Source organism: Carica papaya, chromosome 6 (genome assembly GCF_054855325.1).
Source record: "Carica papaya isolate Zhongbai chromosome 6, ASM5485532v1, whole genome shotgun sequence".
Classification (NCBI taxonomy): Eukaryota; Viridiplantae; Streptophyta; class Magnoliopsida; order Brassicales; family Caricaceae; genus Carica; species Carica papaya.
The window spans coordinates 6,224,479-6,247,181 of NC_142314.1; the positions used below are offsets into that span (position 1 = coordinate 6,224,479).

Here is a 22,703-nt window from a genome sequence, read left to right on the forward strand (position 1 = left end):
ACGTAGCTTACAAGTTGATAATTACTTACCAGCAAACTAATTCTTTTGATTTGCCTTACCTTTTTTTTTTTTTAAATGCTAAAAGTAATTATGATAAAAATATTACATTATACCTCTGTTTTAGCAGTTAATTAAGATGATTAAAACATTTAAAGTGGTTAAAAAATAGTTTTATGCTTTCGTTTTGATTGTGAAATAAATTAATTTAATAAATGCTATTCCATCGGGTTCTCCTGGTCGTGGGCAACATTATTACTATTGTAATTATTTATAACAATTTTTTATATTAAATAAAGGAATTATGGGGGGAAAATAAACAAATAAATGTGCATATTTATTTTATTTATATTAATAATTCATATACTTGAAGTTTCTGTAACATAAAGAAATTTTCGAGGAAATTGAAGATATACACACATACACACACATATATATATTTGCATAACTAAATTAGAAAGAAAGTATTTTTTTATTTGTAATTATATATAGCACATTAATGTATAATTACAATAGTATTTATTAAACATTTGATTGTTTTGTCATTTATTTGGGAGGAATTTCTCATTAACTTAAAATAGGCTGAGCAACAAAAAAAAAAAAATCTTCTTCAAAAGTCTTTTATGGTTTCCTTAGAGAGCAAGCAGCTTTTTTTTTAAAAAAAAAAAACAATTATTAGTTAAGCATATTAATAATTAATTTCTCCATTAACACTCACCACCGACCAATAATTGATTTCCACGTGTCCATTTTTGTTAATCCGTGAGCTGATTTCCACGTGTCCAACCTACCTAAACGTTCACATGGAGTCGAAAATGATTAATGTTTTAGTTAAATTATTAGTCAAATAACTTTTTTAGACCAATGTTATATACTTCAATCTTTATTTATAAATAATAAAATGTAAATATAAATTAAGAAAGTATATAAAAGTTAAAATGTTTATGCTCCAACTATAAAATTTTAAGAAATTATATATATGTATATGTTTTTATAGGAGGAGTCTGAGCAAGTGAATCTTACCTTAATACCCAAGTCGATTTCATCGTAAAAACAAAACGAAGAGGTTTGTTTGACCATTAAGAATAAATAATTTATCATATGTATCTTTATTTTTATTGTATTATATTTTATCGTATCATATTTTGATATTTAAAAATTACTATCAACCCTTCTATGTAGATCCGGATTAATCCTTAATTATATAGTTTTGGGGCTATTTTTTTTAACCCATGCCAAATCTGCTAAAAAATGGCATCTCCCACATGTTTAAAATTATCAACCCTACTAATTACCATATGGAATTAATTTGTAACGCGATGATAATTAATTTAGGTAATCTACCAAAACAAATTAATGTCAAATTTAATTAATGATAATTAAATCCTCATTAATTTTGGTAATAGAAATTATAAAACTATGAATAGTGTTTTTTTTCCCTAAAAAAGTATACAAATAACTTTATGAGACTGACCCAAATTAGTACATTAATTCAATTTTTTTAAAGAAGAAATTCTTGACGAAACAAAACCGTAGGATCCCAACAAAGGCCCAAAGAAGCCCCTCGAGAGCCCAATATAACTTCGCAGCATTCTCAAAGCTAGAGGTTGACGGAGATGGAGAAGGGCAAAGGAAGCGAGGAGAGATGGAGCGGAGCCTTAGCGAATCTGACGGAGATGGCTGCCAATTTGGACTCCTTGCAGAAGCTACTCCTCAAGAAAGCTGTCTTCGTTGACGAAGAGACCTTCGCTAAAGCCTCTCTTAGCGCCGAACAAGTCCGAACCATCAAGGTCCGTCTTCTTTTAGGCTGTACATTCGTCTGCCGCTCTACCTTGTCTTACTTAAACGATTTGATCTTGCCTAATTTGTTTCTAATTTTAGGCTGTGCTTCTTTACTTGTTATTGGTTTTGTTGCTAATTTGCTGAACCTGCTACTTGAATTCCGATTCCTAATGTCTTCGTTCATTTAAATTCTTATAGATGTGCTTGATTTCTACTTGTCTGTTCTATAAATGATTACGCAGATTGAGCTATTTGGGTCGTGCATTTATCTCTTTTCACTTTTGGATTTTATAATTAATGTTCTTTATTTTGTAAACAATTTTTTTTTTTTTGGCCGGAAGCGGTGTTGATGCATTTCCCTCTAATTTGTTCATTGTATTGCATAGTTAGTTAATTATAGTCAATTAACTAGTATCACCTTTTCTTTAGTCCGTAACGATCTTCTAATTTCTGGTGAAATGATCCTTTTCCCTTTTTGTTGTAAATACGATACCAGTCTTATAAAGAAAATGTATCTGAAGATTGCGTTATCACAAAATTGATGGGTCTGCTGTTAGTTAAACATCCAATTTAAAAGTTTTGGGAGATAAGTGCAGACAGTGAAAATTTGAAGGATGTTTAGTACAATTTACCCAAAATGATTATGGAGAGAGTTGATAGACTTAACGAGAATGCTAGCAGGACTATGCAAGTGCTAGTGTGTGCATTTATACACTATTACTTGCATATTCTACATTCAGAATCCATTCATCATATCGAGATATATTTATTATCTCAATACAAAATTTGGCAGCACCTTTTTGCTCATATTGTTACTTGCTTGTAGTTCATATGTAGATGCTACTGAAGTACTTGGATGGTGACATTTCAGGATATTTTTGTGCCTAGGTTCTTGAACAAAGGGTTGAGACTCTGGAGAGGGAACTAGATGCTGCTATAACAGCAGCTGCTCGTGCACGTTCAGAAAAACGACAGGCTGAGGCAGGACAAAAGACTGCTGAATTACGTGCTCAAGAAGTAACGAGAGAGCTAGAGAACACGACAAGTATGTGAAATTCAAGCCTAACCTTTGGAATCTAATATCTGACATGGACGCCTAACTTTAGCTTTTAAATATTTAAGCATTATAGATTTTCCAAAAGTTAGAAACATACTAATTTTTACTGCAGCATCAGTAAAATGATTGATGGAAATTTTTCTCAAAAAAAAAGAAAAAAAAGAAAGATTCATGGAAGTTTTGATGTTTTCTATTCTACTGCGATTCTCTCATGTAATTATGATACAAGATGGACAATAGGTATCACATTAATGTTTTATTGTTAAAAAGGATCATCATAAGATTCCTCTTTGTAGACTTTTCACGGAGTGCAGTCCCAATTTTTAGTTATAGGCTATGCTTAGGACAGATTTTGAAATTTTGTGGAACTTATTTACAAATTTGTGCTTAATTTAACTGAAATGCGACAAAAATCCTCCATGAAGTAACAAAATTGATGTTATATGGAATTCTATATGGAATCGAAATATGGATTCCAAATTCCGTTAAGTATAATATTGCATATGAGGTCAATTTTTACTATTTTCTAATAAAATATCTGTCCTATCCTAGTTGAACTATGAGCAATTTGCAAACTAATCACACCAAATTTCTATGTTATGGAAACTTTAAGAATGCAAATTACGAACCTCCATTTTATAAGCTGACTTCTTTTAGCTGCTACTACCGCAACTGAACGCCCCTGTAACCATAATATATATTGCTCAGACTAAAAACAAGTTCTAGACATGGATTCATTTGTTGCCATTTGATATACTTTTTGCCCAAATTTGAGGTCATGATATTGGACGGGTTATTGAATGAATGTGTGATTATTCATAATGTCAATAATACAAACGTGCCAATGTGGTTGCCTCAGTCAGTGGGCATGGGTGAATCTGGGATGAACTAGGAATTCAGATATCTTGGATTCAATTCTGTTCTGTGGTTCAGATTCTTAGTTAACATAGAGTAGGTGCCAGAATGCTACTACTCATGTTTAATGCAAGGTTGATTTTGCTAGGCCCTACCTTGAGTGGGTTCCTTGTCCTAAAAAAAACATTAAAGAAATATCCATACATATATATCTTTAAGGGAGTAATTTCTGCTGGCCGGGTTATGGTTTGAACAAGCAAGCATGCAGTATGGTGTGATTCTGGAATTTGGACTAGGCCCCAGAAATGCCAACTCTGAATGTTTTGATTGGAAATTTTTGTACCTTGTGCTGATTTGAGAGAATGGAACTAGTAGATCCTGTAATCACATAAGAAAGTTTTACTCTTTGCTGCAGAGGTTTTTGAGCTGCATATGCAAGAGCTGCGGACAAAACAAGAAGAAATTGCTAAGCGAGATAATGAGATTAAACTCTTGGAAGCAATAATTCAGACGCTTGGCCGAAAAGAATCACGTGGAAGTACATAAAGGACCTGTGTAGATTGTATTCACGTTGATGCTGATCCTTGTTTTACCAGAAATAGACATGATCTAAATTGTTACGTTATCATATTGAAATATGCTTTATTCCTATATGGAACACTCTTCTGCTTATTATGAGATCATTGTCCATTCTTAGACACAAAACAGCTAGGGGGAAGTGTGCAAACCAGAAATTTTATGCGGTTCTAAATATTTTAAATTTCACATTTTTGTAGTAAACTCTGTCCTTTGAGTTCGTGTTATTTTCTCTTCCCTCTTTGAGTCTTCTGGTGCGTGCTGTTCAGGGGCTTCTTCCATTGTTTTATAATCAAGTTAGTCACGTCAGCTTAATTTTAGTGGTTTACAGAGCCCCTTGTGACTTTCTTGTTTTCTTTGTTGCTGAAGTTTTTACGGGTAAACGAAGTAAGATTTAGAAATTTGTGAAATTCATTTTTATGTCTATATTTAAGATAAATTTTGAATAAATTTAGGATTTATGTTGAATTTGTCTGCAAATCTATATTTATTTTAGTTCGTTCTTACACAAATTTTATTGAAAAGTAATTAAAACTGGATTTTATGTGGGATCTGACAAAATAAGTTACAGATTTCATTGCTTTTGATAAAATTTGCAATCCATTATTTTAATTTCGTAGGATTTTTTAGAGGAGATCTCATTTGAAATACTAAAAGATTTCAACTTTATTATTTTATGTAGCACTTTCTTTGTGTTCTAATTACAATAACTATGAATTTACAGATAGAATCTAGCACATATTTCACAGACTTACCAACCTTCCCCAACTAATTTTCTATATTAGATTCTCGACCAAGATCTATGAACCATTACCCAAATATATTAATGACTTATATTACAAAAACTATAATGTAAATAATTAAAGCATACGAGACCAGGAAAAATCAATCTAATAAATTTCTTAAGAGAGTGAAAAAACTATATTATAAGTTAAAATTCACACATTGAGGTCAAATTCAAATATGAATTTATTAATCTTTTTTTTATTATTGTAGATATTTTCTGCATAACAAAATTTTTATAAATTATTTGATGGAAAATAAAGTATTCAATTTTTAAAAACTAGTTTTAGACATCTTTCTTGAAATATAGATACGATATATTTTATTTGATTAGATAAATAAAATGAAGTATTCATTGAAAATAAATAAAAAAATTCCTCCTTTAAATTATAATTAAAAAAAATATTCAATTTAAATCAAAAATAAAAAAATCCGATACTCTGTTTATTATTATTTAAATTATAATACGAATAATATAGAGTAAATAAACAAAATTATTATATTTCTATATCATTGAGTCAATTTCCATACAAATATTAAAAACATCCTCTCCAATTCTTCTCATCAATACATTGTTTGATTTGTATTTCCAAAAATTTCTTCTAGTTTTAATACGAACATATGTTTAATTAGAGCACATTAAATATCTCCGTTGACCCAATTCATTGAAAAAGAAAAAAAAAATCTAAAGAAAATGATTTTCTAAATTTATAAATAACATAAAATCACAGATTTCAGACCAAAATATCCTTATTTTACTTTAGAAAATGTAATCTCATGCCACACATATTTATTTATATGATGATGATTATTATTATTATTATTATTTACTCAAATTAAAACAAATTTACCCATCTGAGAAAGGATAGAAACCTGCAGATTTGATAATAAAATGATATCCTACTAATCTTCTAGTTTTAAATTGGTCAAATCTACAAATTCATTGTTTGAGATCCATGTTTTAGTCTACGCCCATATAAATACCTTATATTACATATATTTTGTAACAATTAAAATTTTATAATATGTATAAAAACTTAAATTAATTATATGTATATATAAAAAAAAAAAAAAAAAAACAATTTCTGGCCTTCTGGGGTTTTGTTTGCTTCCTGTAAAAATCCAAATATTTTTCCCATTACACTCTGCTACTCTTCGGCTTCAATTTCTCGCCAGCTTCTTCTCTGATCGTCTTCCACCTCTCACTCCTTCGTTTACCTCTTGCTTCCAGGTAACAAGGCATTGATTTCATTTACGACACTCATGTTCCTGTCTCTGTTGTTATTAATTAATAGATTTTACTCTAGTGTTCCTTCGGTTTTCACGAGGAGAAAAAAGTGAGCCGAACAGAGAGAGAGAGAGAGAGAGAGAGAGAGAGAGAGAGAGAAAGAGGAGGAAAATAAACGGAACGGGAAGGGAAGGTAAGAGGCCGGACACAAGCGGGGAGTTTAGTACCACAGGAGAAAGCGAGGTAAATGAAGACCGTTTTTGTTGATTTCATTGATATATTTAATTTCGCTTCCACTTGATATTTTAGTGTTTCTGTTTTTTTTTCCTCCTCGTTTCAATTTGAGTTGTTGAAGCTGATGCAAAACATAAAGAATTTGGTAATTTTAATTTGTCTCTCGAGAATTTTGTAATCTAACACCAAATTGAAGGATTACGCGTTTCGTAATCCTGATATTGACTTCATCGGGTCAGAGTTCTGTTATTCTCCTCTCTTAGGGAGAGATTATAGACAGTATTTTGATACTCTTAAGATCGGCTTTGATCAATAGGGTTTGGAGCTTTGGGGCTTTGGATTGTGTACGGGTATATGATTGATCTGCATCACCTAGGAGGGTTGGATTAGTGTTACATTTATTGCTGTTCTTCAGTTTTGTTCCCTTCAAACAGTTGTAGAAACGATTATATCACTCTGCATTTTTGTAGATTGAATTGATCACTAATGTTTTCTTTCTCCATAATTCTGATTGTTTAACCACAGATACTGCTTTTGTAACAATTTTTGTTCCTTTTTTCTTCCACCAAAGGTTCTTTGTCCATGATTTGTGGGGATCTCTAAAGAAAATTATGAGGTTTCTCAACTGAATCATCTTGGTTGAGAGTCAACTCTTCCAGAGGAGGGAACTTTTTGTATTGCAAGCTCAATCAACTTTAAAGCTCTTTACTTCTTTGCCTATCTGCTTTTTGTTGGAAAATTCTAGATGAAGATGGCAAAGATTTTTGTAGGAAGCAGCATAAGTGCATTCATCATTTTGATTTGGTTTTTGTGAGTTTATCCAATAGGTGTTAAAGCTGGATGTTCAGTTATTTCACTTATACTCTGAATGTCATTTTAATATGACCTTCTGACACCTGATTCCAGTAAATTGGTTGGGGTCTTCGGCATGAGTCTTATTCCCCTGATTCATCAAACTAAAGCTCATAATAAAGGAGGATTATTTCTAAAGAAATGAAAAAGGTGAAAAAACATTGTTACTAAACTGATATCTTTTTGTTTCCCCTCTTTTTCACTTCAGGATTGGTCGGTAGTAAAATGAGCCGACCAACTACACGAAATAAAAACAAAAGGCACAGACAAGCAGATAATGGTGACACCACTTTGGAAATATTAAGGTACTGGCTCTTTATTATTAATTTTTTCTTTTCTAGATGCATTCCTTCTTCATGGCCTTAGAGTTGTTATTTTCTACTACTATTTTTTTAAAATATTTTTTTTATAGGTTGGGGATTGGTGCTTAAGACCTTATGTTTTTCTTTTGTAGGAAAATTCATGCAACAGGAGACATAACTGATCATGATATAAATCAGCTGTATATGATTTGGAAGCCAATCTGTCAAGGTTGCCGTGTCAATACAAAAGACAACCCAAATTGCTTTTGTGGTCTGGTACCACCTCCTAATGGAAGCCGGAAAACTGGCTTATGGCAGAAAATGTCAGATATTGTTCAAGCACTTGGTCCAGACCTGTCGAAAGATCTCCGTCCTTCTGCTAGCTCACCGGCAGGTCTGACTAACTTGGGTGCAACATGCTATGCAAATAGCATACTGCAGTGCCTTTACATGAATAAATTATTCAGAGAAGGTGTTTTCTCAGTTGAACCAGATGTCTTAAAACAGCAGCCCGTCTTAGATCAACTCGCTCGGCTTTTTGCACAGTTGCATGCCAGTAAAATGGCTTTCATTGATTCAGCTCCCTTTATAACAACATTGGAGCTTGATAATGGAGTCCAACAAGATAGCCATGAGTTTCTGACCTTGCTTCTTTCTTTGCTTGAGCATTGTCTGAGCCATTCTAGGGTTTCTGGTGCAAGAACAATTGTTCAAGATCTTTTCCGCGGAAGTGTGTCACATGTAACAACGTAAGATTGGATTTTATTGAGTTCCAGATATGTTATTGCTATTTGGTTACTATTTTTTGGTACCTTTTATCTGAATTTCAGTTCTGTCAATATTTTGTTGTCTGTTTTCCTATAGGGAAGGCAGTGGGACTAGAAAGTTTGCTGGTTAAATTTTTTTTTTTCTGCTATCTCACTATGGAGTTTTTAATTGCAAAATGTCAGTAATTTTATCATCCCCTTGGAAGTTACATTGATGGTCTTTTCCTTGCTCAAACATAAGAATGATACATGTACTTTTCAGTTACTGTTTCATGTTATTTGATTTGCTTCTGTCTTCACTCTTCAAGAGCTTTTCATTTTTACTCTTGGCTGGCATGATTTTACATAGATTTATAATTTTTTTTCATAGATTTATAATTTTTTTTTGAGATATAGAGAGATTTATAATTTATGGCTTGATAAATTTACTGTTGTTTTTATTTTCTAGGAAGTTTCTACAATCTAATTTTTGGTTCTGTATAACCAAATCGATTTATATGTTCTTATTTCATTCATATATGTTGTTTGGACTTAAGATGCTCAAAATGTGGAAAGGATTCTGAAGCATCTTCAAAGATGGAAGACTTTTATGAGCTTGAGCTGAATGTCAAGGGCTTGAAATCTTTAGATGAGAGTTTGGACGACTACCTTAACTTGGAAGAGCTTAATGGAGATAATCAATACTTTTGTGAGTCATGCAACATGAGAGTAGATGCGACACGCAGCATCAAGTTACGCACGCTGCCTTCTGTCCTTAATTTTCAGCTTAAGCGCTGTGTTTTCCTTCCAAAGGTATTTCTGATGTGTTTTCCTAGACAGACGTGTTTTGTCAATTTTTATCCTTATTATTTTTAATGGAAGAATGCACAGTACTGGGAAAATGAGGATTTTTATTTGTTTACATTTTATGCAAGACATATTGCTTCTTGGTGTTTGGGGATCAATACCGAACAGTAACTTTATTGTGCATTTTAGAGCTATTCTTATTTGTTGGTAGATTAAAAAGAGAAAGGCCATTATGGTTGTTGGCAAATACTGAAGGAAGAGATGAATAATGGTTTTTAGGCGGGACTAGTTTTCCAAGAACAAATTTTATTTTGTCTGTTCTGGTTCAGTGCTGATGGAAATAGTGTTTACAACTTATATCTTCTGTGATGCATTATATTAGTGCTTGATAATTGTATTTATTCTTGGATGCTTTCGGAGTGATCCTAGTTTCTAATTTGCTGCTGTGTTTTGGTGAATGGAAATCTGTCTTAATTTCATGTGATTCTTTAGTCAATATCATCATTTTATGCAGGATGTATGACTCTTATAATTAATGTTATGAATCATTACTGGGACCCTGTGCTATGGAATAAATCCTTACTGCAAATGCTGTGTACTTTCTGTTTTAGCATCATGCTGATTTGGTGTTGCATTACATGTTTGACTAATATATCGCCAGATAGAATTTTTGATAAGAGAGTTGACATTTCTTAATTTAATTTTAAAAAAACTGATTGAGGTTGAACCTATGACCTGGCTGAATCCCTCCCTAAGCTTACTGCTTCTTGCTGAAGTCAGCAGTCAGAGTTTATCACTTGTGGTAGATGCTTGATACTGTGATGTTCTTTCAGGGCTTTTTCATTAAAGATTATGTCAGGTTTTAACATGAGGAATGTGAAAGTAAGTTGCCTTGGTCCCAACGCAGTTATATATCTTCAAATATGAAACTTTTATTACTCTCATCATCGGTTTTTGTAACTGTTGGAATATTATTTGTTGTTTCACTGTGTGCAATTTTTTGCTTGTGAGGATTCTTGTAACACAGTTTTGAAGAATAATCTATATCTCCATGTTAGTTGGAAACATGCTATCTAAATTTTTTCTTTGTTTTGTATAAACAGACTACAATGAAGAAGAAAATCACTACTGCATTTTCTTTTCCTGGAGAACTGGACATGCAGCGGAGGTTATCTGAGCCTACTGAAATGGAATTAATTTATGATTTGTCTGCTGTATTAATTCACAAAGGAACTGCTGTAAACAGTGGTCATTATGTTGCTCATATTAAGGATGAAAATACCGGGCAGTGGTGGGAATTTGATGATGAACATGTGTCAAAATTGGGTGATCATCCATTCGGAGAAGGCTCCTCATCTTCCAATACTAAAGCTGTGCAAAGTGATCCAGTTGTTCAATCAACTTGCTCAGAGGGAAATGATTCTGCTGCCAATCAGAATCATAGAGATGTAGTTGAGTTACAATCGTCAGAATCCATTCGCGTCGGTAAATCAGAGATATTTTCATCTAGTGATGCATACATGTTGATGTATAATCTTAGGCGTCACAAGAAAGATGATGAAAAAGCAAATGTAGCATGTCTTGCCAATGGTATGGACGTAGGAGGTGATAGGATTCTTTTAGATGGTGGCATTTATCTTCCGCCTCATCTTTATGAAGTTATAAACAACATGAATATGACATACCTTGATGTTTGCGAACAATTCAAAGTTAGAAAGGAGAAAGAATTGAATCTTATCAGTGAGAGGAGACAAGAAGTACGATCTGTTCTCTCTGAAGCCCCTGTTCAATCAATTGAAGAACCATTTTACTGGATTTCCACAGACTGGCTTCGTCAGTGGGCTGATAATATTATGCCACCGTAAGTGGTATCTTGCAACTTTTTATTTTATTCATGAATCTATTTTTTTTTTTGAAAGAAATTTTATTCATGAATCTATGTCAGCCCTATTTTATGTACATGCATGAAGTATGAATTTAAAATCTGCTACTTGTCTGAAAACCTTGATTAATGTGGTTGAGTATAGTTGTTAGCCTGCACATCACCCTCCAATGATGTTTGCCGCTTCTGTGATTAATCAAAGGCATTCATATACTTTTTCTAGTTTCAGTTAACTTTTCCAATGTTTAGCTGTAGGTAACACTTGATGTATTGTTATATTTTTCTAATGTTTCTTTCCCCATGCTGAAGTGTTCTAGACAACAAACCTATTCAGTGTTTACACAAAAAGGTGCCAGTATCAATGGTTGGCTCCATGAAGCGGTTATCATCTGAGGCATGGACCAAATTAATCTCTAAGGTATTCACCTGGGTTTTAAACTTCACTTATATTGAATGAACTTTGTTTTTAACTCTTTTTTTTGGTTATTTAATTGTCATATGAGTTCTTTTCTGGTGAAAAATTGTGAGCTCATGCTCTAAGATTCACTTGAATTTCTGAAATGGAATATCCACCACCAGTTGTTCATGAGAAGAAATAATTGACATGCTTTGTATGCACCTAAAGTTGGGTAAGATGGATATTTTTACTGGATGTTTGGGGAGTTATAAATGGTGTTTCTATGGATATCTCACTATAAAGTCTCCTAAGTCTTCTCCATGAAGGAATGGATCACCATTAAGCAAAACTCTAAGATCAACCAGTGATCTCTATTAAAAAGAAAGCAAATGTCTAAAACACATTGTAGTGGGTTTTATAGCTAAAATGTAATGCCATAATTTTTGAAAAGCTGGTTGATCATACTTATGTTATTTAGGGATGCTAATGTTTGGTTTCTTTATGGACTAAGGTGCCTGGGTTTGTTTTGGGGATTATATCTATCTATTCTGCAATTCAGTTATTGATAATACCTTATCCCCATGCTTTATAATATCTCTCCTTCTCAGTAATATATTCTTTTTCCACTAAAAAGATTAAATAGGACCTAACTATATAAGAAATAGTGAAGCTATATTTATAAAAAGTCTATGCATAATAGTTGCTGAAGAAATTAAATTTTATTATTAGTGTGTAAAAGATCACATTTACATACACTCTGAATGCTGAAATATTTCCATTCTAATAGCTTCATTCTCTACACCACTTTGTTATTTAATTCGCCTTTACATCAGTTGAGTTTAGCCTTTCTCCTGCTGCCAATATTCCATGCTATTGTTGCTAATGATTTCTTGGATTATTGTATGATTCAGTACAATGGGGGCCCTGAACTGGCAAAAGATGACTACTGCATGGATTGCCTCATTGAAGGTGCACGCACCGTGGTGTCTGCTGATAGCTATCGGGACCGGAGAACATTAATGAAAGATGTTGCAAATGATGTATTGGCAGGGAAGTGTCAAGATGGAAGATATTATGTATCTAGGACATGGTATGATTGCAAGTCTTTTGCTACTCTCTGACTTCTGTATATGCTGCAAAAGAATTTTCTTACCATAAATTACCAATCACAAGGACATCATTCCTAACAAGCAATTGTTTCCCTACTTTGTACCTCTAGTTGAATAAATGCAATAGCTTAATTTTTTGAGTTTTCCTTTTCATTTTTCTTCTTGAAAAGATTTCCTTTTCTAACTTCAGGGATGGTGCATAGCAGCAACCATGGTATTTAGGAGTTTACTTTTATTTTAGTATTTAACTCTTTAGTATTCAAGTTATGTTTTCCTAAATTAATTATGAGCAGTTTCCTTATTCTTAATGGTAGTAATATTAGTATTAATGCTTATATTTTAGGAAAATTAGTCTAATGCCATATGGGCAAGGTACCTTCAGAAACACTCAAAAACAAGGTAACTTGGGAAGCCTAATAACAAACTGTTGTAATCTCTTCTTTGAGAGTGCTACAGTTATTCGATAAAAATTCTTTTTTTTGTTGAGAATTTTTTCAATCTTCTAGGTTGTATATTGCAATCAAACCCTTGAATGTGGCGTTTAAATATTCTTGCTTTGATAGTTAGGATACACTAGGTGTAATGATTAGGTTTTGTCCCAAAATCTTATTTGTGCTGCATTATTTAGTTGTCAGAATCAACTTAGTACATTTATGCATGCTTTCCTGTGCCATTTCATTGATTTGAAGTTTTAAGTTGTTCAATCTAGAATTTGAGCAAGGTTGAAATTACTAAACAATTATGGCAAAATGCTACTGGTTTCAAGAGCCTGTCTAATTTCATTAACCTGATTTCTGTTGGTTGTCTATTGATTTTTTTTTTTAAATAAGAAGTGTAAAGTATGTACTAACATGGTACCAAAAGAACGTGGATACGACCCATATACAAAAGCATTTACGATGAAGTTAAAGTGTCAATGACTTCCCCAAAATCCACATTACTATTAATGTCATGATTTAGCATAATTGACCCAAACATATGTATTCACCTACTTTGAATCTGTTAGTACCACTCTCAGCACTATCAAAAGTTCTTCTATCCCACTCTTTACAAATGACCCAAAAAACAGTTAAAGGAATAATGTTAGCAATATTTTTTTTTACATAGAAACCGTCTCAAGCCCAAATCTCCTTCCCAACCGAACCTGAGATAACCCAATTGATCCCTAATAAATCATAAATCATACATCATAAGCTATAAGCTCTAGAACACCACAAAAGTAAATGATTACACGTTTCCTCTGCCTTTTGACAGCAGTAGCATCCGTTGACAATGATCCTACCCTTGTTTTTCAGTCTACCAAATTCTTTCCCAGCTCGCCTCCCACGCAAAGAAAGCAATTCGGGAAGGGATTTTTTTCTTCCAAATGAGCTTTGCTGGAAACACCCTTCTGTCAGCATCACCTTTATCATTTAAATATTTATAATATGAAGTAGAGAAAATTTTCCATTCTTTTCCAGTTTTCATACAACCTGATCTTCCCTGGTCGACACCTGCTGTGAATCAAGGAGCTGCAGCAAATCTTGAAACTCTTCAGTCTTCCAATCACTCAAATTCCGCTTTACATTAACACACCATACAATACTCCCATTTATAACCCGATAAGCCTCCTCAACTGTCATCTTATTTGATTGGGAAATATCATAAATTCTGGGAATCTCCTCCTTAAACAGCCATCACCAACCCAGTCATCCTCTCAAAAATTAATTTTGTTACCTCTTCCAGCCTTCCACTTTATACACAGCTTAAAGGGTTTCAACAGCATCAAAAATTTCCTCCACAGATTATGCCCGTGAGGAATTGTAATTCTGCCATCACTGCTACTGTTAAAATGTTCACCCCATCCTGTTTCAATAATCCTTCTCCGAAGTCTATTTTCTTCACTCCAGTACATCCATAATCATTTTCCTTGTTGGGCTTCATTCAATTTTACCAAGGAACGAATCCCCAATACCCCATAATCAAGGGGTACTTTGATGGCTTCCTAATTTGATTAAATGATATTAGCGTTCATCTATACCATCACTCCACAAAAACTTGCATTGAATACTTTCCAATCTTTTTGCCACCTTTACCAGAATAGTGATTGTAGATAAATAATAAATTGGTAAATTGGCCAAGGTGCTCTTGATTAAGGTATATCTTCCTCCTTTTGACAAAAAACCACTTTCCCAATCCAACAAGTCTTTTTTCAAACATATCAATGATCGGTTCTCATGTAGTTAGGTCCTTATATTTAGTACCCAATGGAACCCTAAGATACTTAAAAGGAAATTTGACTTCTTTGCAGCCCAAAATTCTAGCAAAAGGTCCAGCATCACCGTGTCCTCCTATTCTGGCCAATTCGGATTTGTTAAGGTTTATTTTGAATCCCGAAACCGCTTGAAAACGTAATAAAATACATTAGAAGTGTAAGAGATTCTTCAAATCTGGTTTGCAAAATATTAGGGTGTCATTCGCAAAGAACTAATGAGTCACCATCGTACTGTTGGTTGTGTTTTGATATTAACCTATCTTTAATTTATGGTGATGTTTCTGGAGCGCGATGCTAGAATTTTCCAAAATTATACTTTCTTCCTCCTTAACTTTGGACAGATTGGTTTCTTTTGCCTCCTTGTGGGCCAAGGCTCACAGGTTTCTGGGTGATGTCACTTTATCTATTTTACAGAGGAATTGGGATGTGGCACTGTTTTGATTTTTTTATTTCTTTCCTTCTTTTATGCTTTCTATTGGCTTAGGAGGGTTTCTTATCCTCTACTTTTGTAATTTTTCCTCTTCTATCTAATAATAGTTCTTTTTTCACTAAAAAAATGCTAATCGGTGTATACTTGCAGGTTGCAACAATGGGTAAAGAGGAGAAACCTTGATGCTCCTATTGAAGCAGATGCAGAACCAACAAGTGCAATAAGGTGTCCTCATGGGGAGCTTTTTCCTGAGCAAGCTGCTGGTGCTAAACGATTGCTGGTTCCTGAGAATCTCTGGCTCTTTTTGTATGAAGATGCAATTACAGTAAAATCTGATGATCCACTGGGCTGTTCAACTTTTCCTTCAGACTCTAGAGAGTGCGCCCAATGCAGTGATGAACTTTCTGAAGTAGCATGCATTGAGGATTCACTAAGGTCATTCAAATTAAATGTTTATTTTTAGTCTCCAAATAATATTATAACCTGGTTACTTGACTTCATTAATGGTGCAGAGCAGTAAAGCTTAAACAGCGACAAAATCATGAGAAATTGGCTGCAGGGAAGAGTATTCCCCTGTCTCCCAATTGCAAGTATTACTTGGTTCCTTCTCAATGGCTTGCTAAATGGAGAAGCTACATCAGTGCAAGTGGTAAAAATGCATCTTCAGTTGTGAAACCTGAAACTCTAGATGGCATCATTGGTTCACTAAAATGCGAAAAGGTGATTTGAAACTGTAGGCTTTTCTGTCTAATAATTTTATGGCTTCTTCTAGAAAGTTACCATTTTGAGGCAGGTAAATTATTTCGCTTGTTTTTCTGCATGTGGAAAAGCAGCATCATTGATGTAATATTTGTTTTCATACTTGGTTTTACCAGCATTTACGACTCCTGGAAAGGCCACCTGACCTGGTCCATAAACGTGGTTCAATCTATCAGAAGGGCCTGACAGTAAGTTCAAAATATTCATGTGATTCATTGAAGTGAATGTAGAATATTTAGTTCTGGTTCTATTTTTACCGGGTACCTTTTGTTCCTCGGTATATGAAGTCCTTAATTGGAAAAAATAAGATTCAATGAACCCATTTTTTTGCCAAGAAGATACTCAAATACGAGTCTGATGCCAGCTGTTTTCTTTCCTTCCTTTTTCCTTCCTCTTTTTCTCCCCATTTCTTTTTTATTCTAGACAGACAGGCTGACCATTGTTACGGGGAATGATTGGAAATGCTTCTGTGAAGAGTGGGATGGTTGTGAGGAAAATGGTGTATCTGCTATAATTGAGCTTAGCAACGTGGCAGAAAATAGTTTGGTTGGTTCCTGTCAAGATACACCAATGTCTGTGGAGCATCTTGCTGCTCCTGATGAAATAAATAATGAGGCGGACTCTAAGCGACTTGTAGTCAGGACTAATCCGGAGGTAAGTAAAAGCATTAACTTGCTTTCTTTGCAGTTTTAAAACAGGAACCTCCTTTTCTCTCCTATGTAAAACTAAGTAATGATGTAAACAGGAACCATGAATGTAACACACCCTAACATCGAATTCAGATGTCATTACTTTCGAATTTCATATTCTTTTGCAAGCCTAATAATTTATCACCTGCTCGCTACTCAATTATATTGGGAAACTGAATAATGTCTGGTCTACTTTATGTGATTTCTTTGATTGAACTCTGTATCCTTAGTTTCTATGGAGTTATGCCCAGCTCAAGGTAGTGTGACTCCTCCATTGATTTTATGGAAATACACAATTACTTTTACATATATGTCTATCTCTGGACTCTGGATTTACGTTGACATCTTAATTTTGCCTTTTCTGCTTCCTATGTGTTATAAAATTCTAGGTATGCGAGGATTGCATAGGAGAAAGAGAGAGCTGTGAGTTGTTGCAGAAGCTTAGTTACTGCAATGAGGACATATATGTCTGTCTTGTAAGGGGAAAGGAAGCTCCAAGATCAATTCTAGAAGCCTCTGAGTCCACTTTTGAGCCAGATCGTCGACTGTCTAAGCGTTCTCGAAAGACAAACTATGGAAATTTAGTAAATCTGAAGGTTTCTGCTTCCACTTCAATATACCAGTTAAAGATGATGATATGGGAATCCCTTGGGGTAGGCGATATTTAGCAATACTTATATATGGATCTTGATCATGTCTTATACTTGATGTATCCTTATTTTCTTCTTCCATTGATGATTTATAGGGAGCTTTATTCAAGTTTTAGAATTTCAGGGTTTTGGAATTTGTCAAACTTTTGAAATCAACGTTAGGTGCAGGTGTAGTTTTGGAATAGAAGTAGAAGAGAAAATTTTAGGTGAACTTGTATTCTATGTAGTAAGCTTCTATGGTTGGGACTAAGGTCAATTGCGTTTCTCATATGAGGAAGCATTCTTGCAATGACTTGTACAAGGAAGCTGACACTAAGCAAATTTTGTGGGAAATGTGAACCTAGACTAATGCTATATTGTCTTGGAGATCTGAAAAGTGTGTTTCCTTTCCAAACAGGCAAACATATCTGTGCCTGCATGCATATATAAATATATGCTGAATGTAATCATAGTTATTCATGGTTTTAGACCATGTTTAGATGCATAACATTTATTTACATATTAGATTCATTTATTTACTTGTATGATGACATTGCATGAAAATTGACATAAAAAACTTTATATATAGTGGACAACTATTTAATATTTTTATTATTTCTGTTACAAACCTTTAGAATATCTTTTTATGTAGGCTTTTGTTTCCCTCTCTTTTCCTTGTTTTTTGGGTTTTATGTTCTTCTGTTTTCTTTTTTTTAGGAGATCGTCTCTTCCTCCCTTGTTGTAGTTCTACTCTCTTTTCTCATTAATATTTTCTTTTATAAAAAGAAAAAGATGTCTTTTCTGTTTATGCATTTGCATTTTTAATAGTTTTCCTGTTGTTTAAGATAAGTGTTTTGCCCACAGGCTACTCATGAAAGATTAACATGTGCAGGTTGTTAAGGAAAACCAGATCCTTCATAAAGGCACCAAGATAATTGATGAGGAATCTGCCACTCTTGCAGACATGAATATATTCCCCGGGGATAAGCTTTGGGTGAAAGATTCTGAGATTCATGAGCATCGAGATATTGCTGGTAATTTGCGTTATTTCCCTAAACATGAACTGTTCGGATAATGAATTATTTTAAGTTCTAAACTCAGTTATTTACATGTAACTTCTCATGTCAATGTCTTCAACAGATGAGCTCTGTGACCAGAAAATGGATGTTCAGACCACTGAAGAAGGATTTCGTGGGACATTGTTGACAGCAGATATCTCGTCCCAAGCTGTTTAAGTTGCTCTTTGTATTATCAGCATGTAATATTCTTTGTAAATATTGGTGCTGTAAGAAGGAAACTATGGAATGTTCGACCAGGAAGTTGGAGGTAAGATATCATTTTGTTATCCAACCTGCTTCTATTTTGTTTATTTTATTTATGAATAACTGTTAATTTCGGTAAGTAAAAATCATATTGTTTCTATCATAATCATCGTCATAATAGTTGAAGATTATCTGATTGATGAAATTCACAAAACCTAGTCCACTACTACAATTACAGCACCCTCTCTGTTAGTGGTTTGACCAGTTTCCTGTTCTTTTTCCTATGGCCATATGATGCAATCGTAGATTACGCCCTTGAATGTCTCTCAACACGGTTGTGTTGTTTGTCAAGTTCTACAATTTGGTTTTCTATGTTAGGTCATGATTGGGTAATTGGCCAGTTGTAAAACTTCGCTGGAGGAATTGGGCTCCTCATTTAAGCTTAAATGCTGAGAAAGGGAGTTTCTTTTCCTTGTGCGCTGCTGCCCCTATGATTTTGGTGTAAGTTTATTAAGCATTATGATATGGGAGTTTAACTTTCTGAGAACTGTATTAAACAGAGTCCTGGTGGATAGTGGATGCTAACTTCCAGCATTTCAATATGGCAGTACCCCATATGATCATCCTTGTGATAATTTGATGGACTTGTCACCAGTGGCAAGAGGATATACTCTGTGAAACTTTACTGCAGGAATATTAATGATGCAATGGACAGAGCACAGATTCTTTGTTAAGCTTAAATGCAAGGGAAAGGGGTTTTCCTTTCTTTTTAGATCCCTGTTGATGTTGTTAAAGCTATATCAATATTCCCAAGTTGATAAAGTTGCTATAAGAGTTGCTGTCCTCGTGAAGGCAATTATTGTTTTCCCAAGTGCTGTTTGCCTTTTAACTTTTTTCTGAGATTACTGAAAGAAGTTGTTGGAAAAATCTTTCTCCTTTACGTAGAAAATGACAGGGGAATAAGCTTTTCATACGGGAGAAACCCTTCATGTGAGGACAAATTGGACATGGTCTCAGGATTTGTCCTCATGAAAAGCATGACTTCCTTGTAAAACATAGGATGTTAATGTTAATTGCTTAGTGTTTTTTCTATATTCATTAGGAACCTGTTGCTCTTATGAGTTACAAGGTGGGACTTAAGCTGTTAATGACCTTCTCTGGGTATAAACAGTTGTGGACTCGTAAATTAGTTGATACTTAATATGGATCTTGATAGCATTGATATATATTGTAGAATGCTTTGCCAACTGCATTGCATGCGCAGTCTCTTTCAGGAAATGAAGCTGATTGGTACTGTCCCAATTAGGTTAGAACTTCAGATGTAGTACATGATTTAGCAATTTTGGTCCTCTTGCATTCCACCTTGTCCAGGATTTCTGTAGATAATTTGGTGCCACAACTAAATCTTTATCTGTGTACATGTATTGCTTCTGCTTTTTCTCTTAGTAAAAGTAATACATACGTGACTTTTTTCTTTTATGAGATGGTGCATTTATGGATACATAGAGCGCCCACCTTCCTGCCTCCTTGTCTCATGTTTGTTGTTTTTTTTGTAACCTTTTGCAGAGGAAGCTGCTTGCACAGGGTTTTTTTTAGGTCTCATCCATTTTGGAAGCCTGGGTTATTTTTTGTATATGATAAAGCTCCTGAAAAGTTGTCAATTTTGTACTTAGAGCTGGAGATATACTGCAGTATTCTGTCTCATGATCAGGCCATCAGGGAGCAAATGAGATATGTTGCAGGTCTCTAGTTTGAGGACTTTTCTATGAGTTTTGTCAAATTTCCTTCTGTCAAGTGCCTATATAGATAAATATTAACCTTATTTTGTTTCTGATCTTTATCATAACCATGTCTATCTGTAGCAACATCTAAATTCTGTTCATTGGATTAAGCGGGGAAAAATATAGAGCTCAGGATTCATTATCAGTGTTTTTTAGACAACTTAAAGGTCATTTGCTTTTTCTTTTCTCAAAAAGAAAAGATGAATGTCCTCTGATGATTCCTGATGTGGCTACATTAATATGCATAGATACTTACAAGTGGTAAAACAAAGATTTCCCTGCCCCTTACCCTACACACATTCCTTCCCCTGCAAAAATTTATATACATGCTTGTACATTTCACATGGAGCTACAGCTACTTAACCCTCCAAATGGGGCTCTTGATAGTCTCGCTTTTTCAACCCACCTCTCTTTCAGTTGGTGGCTGTAAGGAGTTGAATGGAGTGGTTGATTGACCAGTTGAAATTGCGGGAATGGATTGGGAACAATTAGGTATGCTTAATATTTCCCTTCAGTTTTAAATATCTTGATGGTACCATGAAACAATATATTATTTTCCAAATTAAATGTTGGGTTTTATGGGAAAAGAAATAATAAGATAAGTAGAAACTTCATATTGCATCTCATGTTTCTTTCTAATGCTGTGCATGTATAAAATAAAATTCCTGTAAAATAATATTTTAAAAAGGCTTGAAACTGAGATATGGAATGATATAATTGACCAACCACTCGGACCAAAACACAATAAAACAAAACCAACCAAAATTGTTTGGTACCGACCAAGAAAGCCAAGTCGCCAACTAAGCACGCTGTGTATGTGAGGAAAAAGGTTTGAATTGAAAAAGACTTGAGTGGGTCAAACTATTTAAAGCCATCGCTTGTGAGTCCGAGTGCGAGAGCTGTAGTCGTGGGCTCCCCGGAACCACCGATCCCAGCTTGCATCTACTGGACCTTTACTCCTGCAACATTAAAATACAATGTATCTATTTCCTTCTCATCATTTAGAAGTTAATTTTATAATATTCACATATTTGGATTTCAACTCGACGACCAAGTAAAAATATGTGGGCGTGTGTGTGTGTATATATACATGAATATATATGGTTTCATCATATAATTTTATATTGATATCTTGACAAAATAGAGTGTTGTTAGAATGTGGGTAGGCTCTCCTACCTTTTTTGTTTTTGTTTTTTCTTTTCTTGCTCAACATAAATAAAAAAAATTCAACATCACACATTGGTTTGAAATTTTCAATTTAAGAAATTTCTAATTTTTCATTTAATAATCCAATATTTTGTTATTTAAATATTAATTAAATTAGTTAATCAATTTATCGATGAATGTATTGTTAAGTTTTTTTTTTTTTTTTTTTTTACTTTTTTTATGATTATAAGACAGTAAATTGGATTAATATTTAAACTAGGACCCACTGAATTGTCAATAAAAAAACCTCAAATTAAAAAAAAACTCAAACCATAAAAGAATTAAACTGAAATTTAGTTAAAAAAATAATCATGAAATAATGGTAAAGGTTATGTTTTCATACTCTGGAAGCAGTGGGTCAGGAATGCACTCAACGCTTTCCACGAGCCTGAAAATGAAAAAAGAGAATCGATATTATATTTACGTTTTAACCCATTAATCATCTTACATATTGTGAATTAATCAATAAGAAAATTTTCTTCTTTACTCTTTGCAAACCAAGGAAGATTCACCCACTGTCTCAAGTTCTTCCAGCTCCTCCTGAATCACAGATTCTCTACGTAAGAATACTAACATATATATATATATATATGTACATGTCAAAAGAGATGGGAATAGGATCGACCTTGGCAATGTTAATTTGGTTGTGAAGATGGGCGACGGCAGCTGCCAACCGATGGTTCCCATAGAAAGCAAGAGGATCTGCTTTCTGGGGAAAAGGAGAAGAAGACCCTTGTTGGGTTGATCCATTGGCTTCTCGTCCTGCTGCTTCTTTGCGCTGTGTTGAGTTTGATTCCATAGTTGATGCAGATTGCCGGTATCCTACTCAAGCTATCACCTTTCTTTTGCTTTTATTTATACTATCTCAGAGAACATCAAAAAACAAGGCATAGAAGGTGAAAGAAGAAAGAAACATAGAATAATGTAGGACAGGTTTGCATACCCCATTATTTATAAAGAGTGGAGAGTGGACCAACCAAAGAATAATTAAATAATTATTTGGTAATAATAATCAAATCATAATCATAATAATAGAAAGTGGGTTTTTTCTAATAAACAAATGAGAGGAATGGTCAGAAATATACA

The 22,703-nt window shown here is 33.8% G+C and overlaps 3 protein-coding genes across 5 annotated transcripts; 2 read left to right on the forward strand and 1 right to left on the reverse strand.

The window, feature by feature from the left end:
• The first annotated feature begins 1,584 nt into the window (after positions 1-1,584).
• Positions 1,585-4,471, forward strand: LOC110816070 (tropomyosin). The gene is made up of 3 exons (XM_022044094.2): positions 1,585-1,787; positions 2,668-2,824; positions 4,107-4,471. The coding sequence occupies exons 1-3, from the start codon at positions 1,614-1,616 to the stop codon at positions 4,235-4,237; spliced, it is 462 nt and encodes a 153-aa protein (XP_021899786.1). The 5' UTR covers positions 1,585-1,613; the 3' UTR covers positions 4,238-4,471.
• Positions 4,472-6,123: 1,652 nt separating this feature from the next.
• UBP26 (ubiquitin-specific protease 26) lies at positions 6,124-20,556 on the forward strand. 3 transcript variants are annotated; one of them, XM_088206578.1, is made up of 16 exons: positions 6,124-6,281; positions 6,358-6,521; positions 7,573-7,669; positions 7,819-8,415; positions 8,970-9,225; positions 10,323-11,080; positions 11,411-11,519; positions 12,410-12,588; positions 15,442-15,726; positions 15,804-16,011; positions 16,167-16,238; positions 16,474-16,704; positions 17,129-17,392; positions 18,261-18,402; positions 18,509-18,694; positions 20,197-20,556. In XM_088206578.1, exons 3-15 carry the CDS (start codon positions 7,590-7,592, stop codon positions 18,601-18,603), a joined length of 3,276 nt encoding a protein of 1,091 aa, XP_088062704.1. In that variant the 5' UTR covers positions 6,124-6,281; positions 6,358-6,521; positions 7,573-7,589; the 3' UTR covers positions 18,604-18,694; positions 20,197-20,556. The 3 variants fall into 3 exon arrangements, with proteins under 3 accessions (XP_088062704.1, XP_088062705.1, XP_088062706.1); XM_088206579.1 differs by lacking the exon at positions 6,358-6,521 and having other exon boundaries at positions 6,133-6,281; XM_088206580.1 differs by having other exon boundaries at positions 6,145-6,521; positions 17,129-17,335.
• A 449-nt stretch (positions 20,557-21,005) lies between these two features.
• LOC110816194 (guanine nucleotide-binding protein subunit gamma 2) lies at positions 21,006-22,562 on the reverse strand. Its single transcript, XM_022044267.2, has 4 exons — positions 22,243-22,562; positions 22,105-22,157; positions 21,961-22,005; positions 21,006-21,370 (listed from the first exon to the last, which is right to left on the reverse strand). The coding sequence occupies exons 1-4, from the start codon at positions 22,414-22,416 to the stop codon at positions 21,277-21,279; spliced, it is 366 nt and encodes a 121-aa protein (XP_021899959.2). The 5' UTR covers positions 22,417-22,562; the 3' UTR covers positions 21,006-21,276.
• Between the last annotated feature and the right edge of the window lie 141 nt (positions 22,563-22,703).

Coding starts and splice junctions, on each gene's coding strand:
- LOC110816070 (XM_022044094.2), top strand. CDS start 1,614: ATGGAGAAGGGCAAAGGAAGCGAGGAGAGATGGAGCGGAGCCTTAGCG. Junction 1,788..2,667: donor AACAAGTCCGAACCATCAAG/GTCCGTCTTCTT, acceptor TTTTGTGCCTAG/GTTCTTGAACAAAGGGTTGA. Junction 2,825..4,106: donor AGAGCTAGAGAACACGACAA/GTATGTGAAATT, acceptor TCTTTGCTGCAG/AGGTTTTTGAGCTGCATATG.
- UBP26 (XM_088206578.1), top strand. CDS start 7,590: ATGAGCCGACCAACTACACGAAATAAAAACAAAAGGCACAGACAAGCA. Junction 7,670..7,818: donor ACCACTTTGGAAATATTAAG/GTACTGGCTCTT, acceptor TTTCTTTTGTAG/GAAAATTCATGCAACAGGAG. Junction 11,081..11,410: donor GCTGATAATATTATGCCACC/GTAAGTGGTATC, acceptor CCCATGCTGAAG/TGTTCTAGACAACAAACCTA.
- LOC110816194 (XM_022044267.2), bottom strand. CDS start 22,416: ATGGAATCAAACTCAACACAGCGCAAAGAAGCAGCAGGACGAGAAGCC. Junction 22,158..22,242: donor ACCAAATTAACATTGCCAAG/GTCGATCCTATT, acceptor TCTGTGATTCAG/GAGGAGCTGGAAGAACTTGA. Junction 22,006..22,104: donor TCTTCCTTGGTTTGCAAAGA/GTAAAGAAGAAA, acceptor TTTCATTTTCAG/GCTCGTGGAAAGCGTTGAGT.